The 12338-nt window shown below is 34.3% G+C and overlaps 1 protein-coding gene across 1 annotated transcript; it reads right to left on the reverse strand.

The window, feature by feature from the left end:
• Positions 1-1384: 1384 nt before the first annotated feature.
• Positions 1385-11528, reverse strand: LOC132547756 (ubiquitin-conjugating enzyme E2 H). Its single transcript, XM_060211557.1, has 6 exons — positions 11418-11528; positions 7123-7199; positions 6406-6480; positions 4964-5003; positions 4191-4243; positions 1385-1536 (listed from the first exon to the last, which is right to left on the reverse strand). The coding sequence occupies exons 1-6, from the start codon at positions 11468-11470 to the stop codon at positions 1385-1387; spliced, it is 450 nt and encodes a 149-aa protein (XP_060067540.1). The 5' UTR covers positions 11471-11528.
• Positions 11529-12338: the final 810 nt, after the last annotated feature.

Consider the following 12338-nt stretch of genomic DNA (forward strand, 5'->3'; position numbering starts at 1 on the left):
AATCAGTGGGACACTTTTACAGGATATAGAAGTATGGGAATCAGTGGGACACTTTTACAGTATGTAGAAGTATGGGACACTTTTACAGGATATAGAAGTATGGGAATCAGTGGGACACTTTTACAGGATATAGAAGTATGGGAATCAGTGTGACACTTTTACAGGATATAGAAGTATGGGAATCAGTGTGACACTTTTACAGGATATAGAAGTATGGGAATCAGTGGGACACTTTTACAGGATATAGAAGTATGGGAATCAGTGTGACACTTTTACAGGATATAGAAGTAAGGGAATCAGTGTGACACTTTTACAGTATATAGAAGTATGGGAATCAGTGTGACACTTTTACAGTATATAGAAGTATGGGAATCAGTGTGACACTTTTACAGGATATAGAAGTATGGGTAATCAGTGTGACACTTTAACCAACTTAGATACTGTAGAAGTATGGGACACTTTTACAGGAAATAGAAGAATGGGAATCAGTGGGACACTTTTACAGGATATACAGATAATCCTGGGAATCATGTAAATGTGGTTGAACTGGGAATTAGAATATTCATTTCAAACCAAAAAGGAAAGTCAACCTTGACTTTGGACCATTACATGAATTAACAGAAACAGGAATTACTTTTTTATGCTTAATTATTAAATGTTGATGATATTCAGTTGAAATTCATTGTCTAGAAATGCCTTGAGTCAAAATTCTGTTTGAGTAAATGTAAATTTTCACTCCCTTCAATTGCATAGCAAGAAAATAGTCTTTTAGTTTCTCGATATCAAGTTTTGTCAAAACAGCAGTATGTCTTCTAAAGAGATCCACAATACATACACAGGGCTGAAAGTCACCTGTGCATAACACTTGGCTAATTACCATGTAGCAGTACACCATTAATTTCTTACAATCAATTCCCAGTTTAATTATCCAATTAAAAGTTGGCTTCTTAATTAGTGTCACCATCCTGTAGCAGTGACTTACCAGTATGTTAAATAAGTAGCATGTTTACACAAGACATGAATGCTTAGCATGCACACCAGGAGTTTCATCAGGAACAAACAATAAAAGGAGAAAGTAGAGATCTATTTGTTTCTCTTAATTGACAACCCTTTCAAACAACAGGTCAGTTTATCTTGTCTGAAGCATAGAGTAACATGTCAGGTAGCCTATGTTTCATTTAACACTATCAATGTGGAGAAACTGACATTGTCAACCTGATTTGACATTGACTCTAAATTTGGATAAGTCAAAATATATTGCATGGTCTCTTGAATTTTGAAATAACAAGTTTGGACTGTACATATCTAGTGTTATACTTCACATTAATGCTTACTTGGTGACAATTATTTTCTATCAATGATTATTACTATAGATCCTTGACATTCAATACAGTATGAATACATTACCTTGTACTTTCTTTTTGTAGTCATCTGGTTTGTGTAGGTACATGCCAGCAGCATCACCATTCAGTGGATCTATGGGGTTGGGATAGGTAAGAAGCTGGGGCAAGAAAGACTCAAAGATGTTTGACAGATCTGAAATACCAAATAGACTTATAAAGAAAATCTTTGACTAAAATCAAACAAATTGATTTTCATCCCAGCCTTCAGAAAAACATTCTAGCTAAGACTGTTGCTGAGTTTTAGTGTAGATAACACTGGCGGCACACTTATATTACAGTAGATCTACATGCCGTATCCAACAATCATACTTTGGTAACCATTTACAAATGTATTAATCAGTTTCCTCATCACTGCATTATATCCTGGGAATCTATAAATTACTGTGTTAATATTGGACTTGTGTACATTTACCATACTAAACATGCTATGTGGATAACTGGAGGAGATCCTAAATGTGCCCCTGTATGTATAATTTGGGTTTTAAAAGTACATGAAGTTGATACCCAAATCAGCTGATCAGCATAATATGGATAACACTACAGGAAAGTCTATAACGGTTGTATAATTTATTACCAACATTGTATCACTCCAATGATAGTATAATGTCTAAGCTCTGATAAACATCATCTAGAGAGGATTGTGTTAAAACTGCTAATCTTAAGTTCAAGTTCTGGGAGATAAGGCTGATTATTTAAGGTTTAAGTCCTGGTAGGTAAGACTGCTTAAGTAATGTTCAAGAGTTAGGCTGCTAATGTTCAAGGCCTGGGAGATAAAGCTGCTTAATTTATGTTCAAGTCCTGAGAGATAGGGCTGCTTAATTAACATTCATCCTGGGAGATAAGGCTGCTTAATTAACTTTGAAGTTGTGGATGGTAAGGCTGCTTAATTAATGTTCATGTTCTAGAAGGAAAGGCTGCTTAATTAATGTTCAAGTCCTGGGAGATAAGGCTGCTTAATTAACATTCATCCTGGGAGATAAGGCTGCTTAATTAACTTTCATCCTGGGAGATAAGGCTGCTTAATAAATGTTCATCCTGAGAAATAAGGCTGTTTAATTAACATTCATCATGGGAGATAAGGCTGCTTAATTAACTTTGAAGTTGTGGATGGTAAGGCTGCTTAATTAACATTTGTCCTGGGAGATAAGGCTGCATAATTAACATTCAAGTCGTGGACGGTAAGGTTGTTTAATTAACGTTCTAGTCCTGGGAGATAATTCTGCTTAATTAATGTTCAAGTCCTGAGAGATAGGGCTGCTTAATTAACATTTGTCCATGGAGATAAGGCTGCTTAATTAACATTTGTCCTGGGAGATAAGGCTGCTTAATTAATGTTCAAGTCCTGAGAGATAAGGCTGCTTAATTAATGTTCAAGTCCTGAGAGATAGGGCTGCTTAATTAACGTTCAAGTCCTGGGAGATAAGGCTGCTTAATTAACTTTGAAGTTGTGGATGGTAAGGCTGCTTAATTAACATTTGTCCTGGGAGATAAGGCTGCATAATTAACGTTCGTCCTGGGAGATAAGGCTGCTTGATTAACATTCAAGTCATGAACGGTAAGGCTGCTTAATTAACATTCAAGTCATAAACGGTAAGGCTACTTAATTAACGTTCGTCCTGGGAGATAAGGCTGCTTAATTAACGTTCATGTCCTGGAAGGTAAGGCTGCTTAATAGATAAGAGATATGTTTATAGTCTTTTAAAGGTCTCTTATTATTACTCCAGAAAATATCCTGTGCAAAGCAATCAGCATTAGATATTCTTGGAGTTAACTGATAATCAAGCTTAAGAGAGTGGTTAAGGTACTAAATCTGCTAAGCAAGTCTCCTAAAAAATTGATCATTCAAGAAATGTGGAAAGTGATCCCAAAAACTGTTTCAACAAACAGCCGATTGATTAAAAGCACCAGGATTAAATATACGTAGAATCAACAGCTGATCAAACTTGAGTGAGGAGATCATGTAATAAGTTTACCAAGTAAGTCTGATAAAAATTCAAAAGAATTAGGTAACAGCAGCCTCATTAAATTAACACGGAAATTGGCTGTTCATTCAATTTGGGCTGGAGATTACTGTACCAAGTGTACCAACCAAGTTTTATTAAAATCCTACCATTCCTTTAAAAGGTAGCAAGTGGAAAGCAGCATCCAAGAGTGATTAAAGAAATCAGCCAATCATGTCACAGCAGCCTCATCACATATGCTAGTAATTTGCCGTAAATCCAACATGGGCAAAGTATTAAGGTAACAATTGTACCGACCAAGTTTCATAAAAATTTGGAAAGCAGCATCCTGATGGATGGAGGGACCGACAGAACCGATTTGAATATCCCCTACCAACTTTGTTGGATGGAGGAAAATGACAGCTGATCAACACAGGTTTGACAGAGATGCTATTTGTAAGGGGTTAAATACTTCCAAGTACATGGAAACCACTTAAATTTGAAAATTTCAGGAATGGCAAGCAAAAACTCCTTCCTTCCCAACTGATATTGTCGAAAGCCTCAAAATGGGTGGTAAAAATTCTGCATGATGAGATATTCAGATGAGAAACAATATAGTGTAAACAGACTGAAAGTAATTCACTTTCTTCGACTGAAATAAACTTCCAGAAAATCATTAGATTTGTATTTTCATCTTATATATATTTCTAAAACCCCTAACTGAAAAGCAGAACAGTCAAGCAGTAAAACTTGCAGACAATTTGTACACAATCTCTCAAAAATAGAAAATAACTCCAACAAAGCCAGGAGTAAAACTGAATTGTTCAAGCTCTTCACAAATACTCACCATATAGAGCTGTCCAAGCTTGGTTAATGACATCTAAACACACTGTGCCTGAACTGAAAGTAAAATAGTCATTCTTACGAAATGGGGACAACATAATTTAATCAACTTCATCACCTAAAAATCAGCTCAAGATCATCATGGATGTTAATGTAAAACTGCACAGAAAAATGTTACAGATTTATTTGACAATATGAGCAATGCTCAACTTTTATGAGCTCGATTCTTAAGTTTACCCAGAAAAAAATGTACAATAACAGACATGTTGTGATAAAAACCTGTGGGGATATATTCAACTATATACAATGCAATGGCTTTTATGTGTAGTACAACATTTATAGATAATTTTATGTTAATGTAAAAATATGAACACAAGAATTTTACAAAAAGGACATGATTCACATAAAAATGTCTGAATGTGAGCAACAAGTGTTCACATCTTCAGTATTCTATGATAATATTGGTGAAAATTCAAAAGATTTGGCCTAATCTAAAAGACAAGATTGTATTATAAAAGTGCACCACTAGAATGTGATGGTACCTTTATTATGATGCGATCACAATCTACAGAACCAAACTGATACAATCAGAAGTCATTGGATGAAATGTCGTTCAAACCGACGGAGGTAGGATGAGGACGACATAATCTGATTATCAAAACCTCTTCACAAGAACAGGTAACTCTGCATTAGGAATGACTAAATACTATCCCCATCCCTCTTCCTTCAATATGTTTGGAGGTTGAGAGTAGAATAAAAAATTAATAATGAACTTACACTTCATCAATGTTGGGGTGGAAGATCCTATTCATGAAACCTGAAGATAGATATATTAAGCAAAAACATTGCATCAAAAGATCAAGAACTAAGGTTCATTTTTTTTAAATATTTATAAACAATATCCAGTTTGGCCACACCAATTTGAAAAGTGGTTCTTTGGAGTAAATTTTATTAGAAAAAAAAACAGGAGCGAGAGGGTCGGTTTTTAAACCAAATTATTTTTTTCAAATTTTTACTTTAAATTCTGATTTATTCTAAAGCATATTAGCTAGTAAAAATATGGATATTTACTATATGACAATTCTCACTTGTATGACAATGTTAAGTGTTGAAACGTTATACTTTCATCATTACTTCTCAAGCTTATAGTACTAAGATCCATTTCACTTTTTGTAAACCCATGCTTTATACAGAATACTAATTTTAGTAATTACAAATAACTTAAAATTTCCTTGATGCAAAAATGCAAAGATCACCAGCATGCACATTAAGACGCATATCAGAAGTTGTTCTGAAACAGTGTTCCTGTTTTAAATATGGAATGTATCCTAATGTCTCTTCCTTATTTAGTTGATACCCAAATAATGAATAATAATAATAATAAATGACATGACCAAATCTCCAGTTCTGCAAACAGCTCAATCATTTAAAATGTAAAGTTATTTCAACTAAGTGTAATAATTCTGAAACAAACCAATGAAGGCCACATAAAGACAAATAAATTTTCAATTCAGTATTACATATGCCTATGCTATGATTTATATTTCACCATCAAGATGAATATCACAGGCATTTATTTAAAACATGAATTTACTCAGTTTAATTTCAAGAATTTTCTCCTTGTTAATACTAATATAATGATCATTTGTCCATAATCAATGGTTCCAAAAGACAATGCTTCTGTAAACCTGCTAGAAGAAATACTAAGTTATCATTAGAAGGCGTCTCGCAAAGATCGACCAGGTAAAGTTGAATACTGGGCCTACAAGAGAGTATCCAAATTATTTTTCTCTTACATACAAGATGATAAAGGTATGGATGAATGAATTCTATTCAACACTGGAACGTGTCTTAGAATTCAGTAAATACTTTTTTATCTGCATCATAAAAATGCTTTACTTGTGCTCACTTTCATGGTGATTTAAGCATCTGTGCGACTAAAATTTACAATCTACAAAATTAAAATCTTACCTAAAATAATATGAACTTTTTATATTTATTTTCATTTTTTTCTCTCAACTCATATTTTAAGAGCAGTAGTACCTGAACAACTACTTTTCAAATTGGTGTGGCCTTATCAGTTAAATTATCAGTGAAAAAAGACTTTCACACTGTCTCTTTTCTTGTTAAGTATAAGTTTACCAACAAATTAATCAATCAATGAAATGAAAAATCATTTCTGATTTATGTATGTATAATATATAAAAACAATAATTAACCTATGGAAGGTGACTTGAAAGGGTATTTCTCTGGCAAGTCCACTCGTACTTTCCAAACCCCTCCTTCATACGGAGCTGAAACGAGACAACATTACTCATAAATGAAGGACATTGTTTCCATACTGAAATTATCTAACATTACTCTTAAAGCAACGTATTCAGTTCTCCAGCAGCCTATATTAATATGATCTTGCAAACAATTGGATATCAATGACAGTTTATATATAGTAACATGTACCCATTCCCTCTGAAATTATGACATCATACATTATCCAATACAATGTCAGACCAATCAAGCGGGGAGAGTTTATTGAATTACAGATCAATTAAACATGGACCATGTATTGTAATACAGACCAATGAAATATGGACAGTGTATTGTAATACAGACCAATTAAACATGGACAGTGTATTGTAATACAGACCAATTAAACACGGACAGTGTATTGTAATACAGATCAATTAAACATGGACAGTGTATTGTAATACAGACCAATGAAACATGGACAGTGTATTGTAATACAGACCAATGAAACATGGACAGTGTATTGTAATACAGACCAATGAAACATGGACAGTGTACTTTGAAAGACAGACTTATTAATTATCCCCAATAATTTACCATAAAGTCAGCACTTACTTATAACTATATAGTGCTAGCTATTGTATTTTTGAAGATAAGCCTTTATTCTAAATTTGACAGATAAGAGTACTTACTGCTCTGGGGTCCATAGAATTTCACGATGAATTCATTCAGTCCTCCAAGAATAGTGACTTCATGTTTACTTTCAATCCTAAGATCTTGAGTAAAGGATATATATAATGACCATATTTTTCATACTGGTTTTACAGATAGAAATACTAGCTAGTTATTGTAAATATTTGAAGATTGGTCTTATGGCCTTAATTAAAGTGGTTACCTTATTACAATATTCCAACAGATACATAGTTAGCACCTACAACTAGCAACCCCTCATACTCCACATGAACACCCCATAATCAACCATTAGCAACCCCCTCACTTTCAATGTGAACATGTACACTCCATAACCTAAAGCTGGTAACCCCTCCTCCTCATGTCAAACACTGTTATCTACAAAAAACATATTAAGTATTGTTAAAGTAATGCATGTCCCCTGCCCAACCCATTCAAACTATGATTTACAACTATCAACCCCTCAACCTCCAGGCCAACACCCTATGATTTACAACTAGCAACCCCTCAACCTCCAGGCCAACACCCTATGATTTACAACTAGCAACCCCTCAACCTCAAGGCCAACACCCTATGATTTACAACTAGCAACCCCTCAACCTCAAGGCCAACACCCTATGATTTACAACTAGCAACCCCTCAACCTCAAGGCCAACACCCTATGATTTACAACTAGCAACCCCTCAACCTCAAGGCCAACACCCTATAATTTACAACTAGCAACCCCTCAACCTCAAGGCCAACACCCTATCATGTACAACTATCAACCCCTCAACCTCAAGGCCAACACCCTATAATTTACAACTAGCAACCCCTCAACCTCAAGGCCAACACCCTATCATGTACAACTATCAACCCTCACCCTCATGGTAAACACCCAATAGTTTATTATCAACAACCCTTCCCCTCAAGGAGAATACTCTATAAAGCTGAATAGAAATTTTCACTACCAGTAAGGCACAAATACTTTCTATTTCTCAATTATGTAACACATCACTTATTCTAAGCATGTTGTTATACTATTGTATCTTAATGACCATCAACCACAACAGTTGCCCCCTACATTCCTCAGGACCCAAGTGGCAGTACTATTTCTTCTTATACATATATACATGTATTCATTAACATTTCACTGACATTCAGTAGCATGTTAATCAGATATGACATAATGCAATTCATTGTGCTAAAAAATATCTTTCTATCCATTTCTATTTAATTTCTTTGATGGACAATCATTTGGAGCATTATTACACATCAGATTGATTCAGTATACATAGCTGGGAATTACTTAAAGAATCTCTATCTTATATACTACACAGTATCATTCATCTACAAGACTTACTTATAAACAGTTTAAAAGTAAATTTAACATAAAAATAAATCAGTACTCTGGGCCAGGCCTTATCAGTTAGATTATACACTTTTGTTTTCCCAAAACTCATCCCGGTCTTCAAAGACTTTATTCTAAGTTTTGAAACTCACTGAAGTTCTTACATGTGAACTGGTTACATTTTGGTAAAATTACTTACACTCAGTAAATAATTCATCACATTAGATCAATTTTAATTGAGGCATGGTTTCCTTCCCATAAAACCTGATAACAATATCTCCATAAATTCAAATGACCCATATATAGCTGACAAAAACTAACCGAAAGATAACAATTATGACATGAACTATAATCACACTTTAATCTGAGTGTAGAACTTGACAGTGATAATATGGTGAATATTAATTCAAACTGTTGAGGGGTAAATGAGATACCTTGTATACAAATGGTCTCCTTTTAAAAATATTTAATTACCTGTAGAACATGATCAGGGGATGCTATATTGTGAAAATGAATGAAATCTGTTCAGTGGTTCATGAGATATCTTGTACACAATGTTATCACAGATGCACACAAGCATGAATGCAAAGACAAAAGTGATTACTATACATCCTCCTTCCCCAAGTGAAGGATCTATGTCCCCCTTACTTAAGTGTAGGGTATAATGACAATGAAGTGATGGGTGGCGAAGCTGTGTTGTTCCTTGATGAAAATACAACCTATACCAGGTATTACAAGATACTTCTCCAGGCAAAAACAGATGGTGAAAACCAATGAGAAAAGTTTAGATAAATCAGTCAGCATGACAAAAGCCAAAAATCTTCATATATTATACTTTTGATCAGATAAGTTTCACTGGGAAATACTGATATTTGTAAGTAGCATTTCAGTGGAAGGTAATGCCCATGTGGTGCCATAACATTTCACATACCAGGTAGTATTAGGTGTCATAATTTTCCAGTCCGGTAGTATGGTGTCATAATGTTACTAATAATGACTGAAGTCATAATATGACTGTGATGTCATAATATTTCCTAATTAGGTAGTGTGCACTTGTGGTATCAGAACACTTTATCAACAGGTGATGTAATGTAAATTATATATAATAGAGACTATTTCATTGGTATCAATTAATGAGTGAATTTGATAACTGATAAAAGTTTTATTTTTCATAGTATATGATTACCCTGATGTTAAATCTAGATATGTATATTACTCACTAAACATGTATATTACTCTAAGTAACAAAAAACGGATAATTACCAATGCAGACTCTGTGAGTCATACAATATAAACAAATGCACTGACATTACCAGGTCATCTTTGGTTTGGCATACATATAATTGTTGGTGAATCTCATATTACATTTTAAGGACGGTTACATTGAACTATATATCATATTTAATGGGTGTAGTAAATACCTTTCATATGATCTAATACAGGCTTGGATCTCAACAAATCAAAATTTTGATACATGCATGTTCATGATATTGACATCAAGTTATAATCCTCCGCTCTAGGTAGATATCAGGGTAATTATCTTTTTGTATTATATTGACAAGCTAAACCATGTAGTAGTGTTTAACAGTGGAAACTTACACAAATTAGAGCAGAATTCATCTAATACTTTTGCTAATAATGAACTTTAGATCATGCCAAATTCAAATGTGTTCCTTCATTCTCAAAATGGAACAAACACATGCAACTATTGAGAGCCAGGGGAAAGAAATAGCAATAACAAACGTTCCCCCCATATCAGCACATTTAGGAACCATGCAAGATCAGGAACCATTTTGACATATGAAAAAATCTTTTATCCAGATCCTGTATCTTTCCAAAAAAAGTGGTAAACTAATTTTAAAATCCAAGGTGATCTGTCAGCAATTTTGTTTGCAACATGCAAATTTGTCATCAAATCCAGGAATGTGGAAGAATCAGGCAGTCAATTTGTATGTATTAGGACTGGTGTTTGCATATATGGTGGATCACCCGGAATAGAATATATAATTATGGAACTCAAGATTCAAATAGATCAATTAACCACTTTTCCATTATTTTCAAACTTCTATTAGAGTAAATATCACACAAGCTTTCAATTAATCCGGATGTAGAACGGGTGGGCTGGTGTGGCTTGTAAATAGTGTTAAATACAGTCCCTGTCACTGAGCTGACTGAGCATGCATCTTTGGCTCTTTTGGTCCATTATGCTGCCAGAGTCACAGGTTTGATTCTTTGTTGGGCCAGTCAACAGGAATGTGTGTTTTCCCTGTTCTTTCACATTAAATGTAAAAGTATTATGTATGGTCTATCCAGATATACTTGTTCATATCATATAGTTATTCCTTCAGTCATTTGCTGAAATAGCCTTAGTGCTACTTTGAATATATATGAATGCTTAGAGTTTTCATTAACATTCAAGTTAGACCAAAATTCATGTCATCCCAAGTCATATCTTTACAACAACAAGCACATACTTGAACTGCACACAGGACCTTTAAATTAATAAATGAATGAATCTAATATGGAACGCTTTTTCATCTGAACAAAAATTTCAACAGGAAAAAAATTTTTTTTTTTTTTTGTGACTTTTCCACCAGCTGTCAAAACGCTTTTGCCTACAGAAAGACAAGTGTTATTCACCTGCAAAAATTAATGAAGTTGTGAGAGCTTTCTCGTACAGTAGTAGGTCACCTCATCAGCCAGTACCATTTGTCCATCGATCGATTCAAACACCAGTGCAATTAAAAAGCATTGATATGTGATTCATGCAATTTGCCTTATAAAAAGTTTGGCGAATGATAACCTGATGAAAATCAATGGGTTTCGTGCAGAAATAGGATATGAATATAAGCAGATGACGAAATGTCCATAACAGGCTGTAACCAATCCGAAGGTTTTCACAACGGGAAAAATAATGGATACAAGTTTCACAGTGATCATATACAAGAAATTGAATTAAAAGGATACAGTTTAACAACATCTGTGTCCATTCTTCGTTTTCCTGGACTTGGTGATGACATCTTGGTCGAGTATTTCCTTCGTCAAAAATTGTTTTACGTCTGTGCCTCAAAATAACAACAATGATGGCGGAGCTGTAAAAATCAATGCATGACGATTGGTCACATGATCAAATAAGCCCCTCCTCCATTAGTATTATTTTTTTTCATAGTATTGCATTTCTTTTCAGCTGTCAACTTTAATGCAATTTTGTCTCGGTTTCATAAACTTTCGTTGTATTGAGAGAAGACAAGCATTGCTAATTCCGTCAAGTTTCCAATACATTTGCCAGAGGTCAAAGGTAATAACCAATGACATTTGTCACGTGATGGGAATGCCACGAGGTCATGATCATCAGCTGAGCGATGTAAACAAAACAACGTCGGTTATGTACTGGGTTGGCATAGGGCCGTTGTGCACAAATTTATCGCTGACTTTATATTAACAATTCGTTAACATACAATGCTTACGAATGAATATTAACTTGGAACGCCAATTGTTTCGGAAAGCTGACAAATACTAACTTGTCGAATAAAATGATGATACTATACATAAATGTTTGATATATTCGACGACAAGACTATTGCAATTTATTCTGAATTTTGAGTTGTCACTGTATTTATATCAGATTAAACTTGTCAAGTATGTTTTTGCCACTTCTGGCTCACTTCAAAGCCACGTTTTGAAGATCGGAAATGTGAATTTTCAATTCGACAGCAGGATGATATTTCCATGGTCGACCCTTCTGAACCATGAATGTCAAAATTTCTTATATTTGTGCGCATGGTACAGAATACATGACTGCAGCACTCGTCATGAAACAATTTCTCTTATGCTTGACCAGAAAAAAAAATTGGTAAATATATGGAAGAGTATGTTTTTGTTTGTAAA

Source organism: Ylistrum balloti, unplaced genomic scaffold (assembly GCF_031769215.1).
Source record: "Ylistrum balloti isolate Yb309-2 unplaced genomic scaffold, AGI_CSIRO_Ybal_v1 Utg369974, whole genome shotgun sequence".
NCBI classification, from domain to species: Eukaryota; Metazoa; Mollusca; class Bivalvia; order Pectinida; family Pectinidae; genus Ylistrum; species Ylistrum balloti.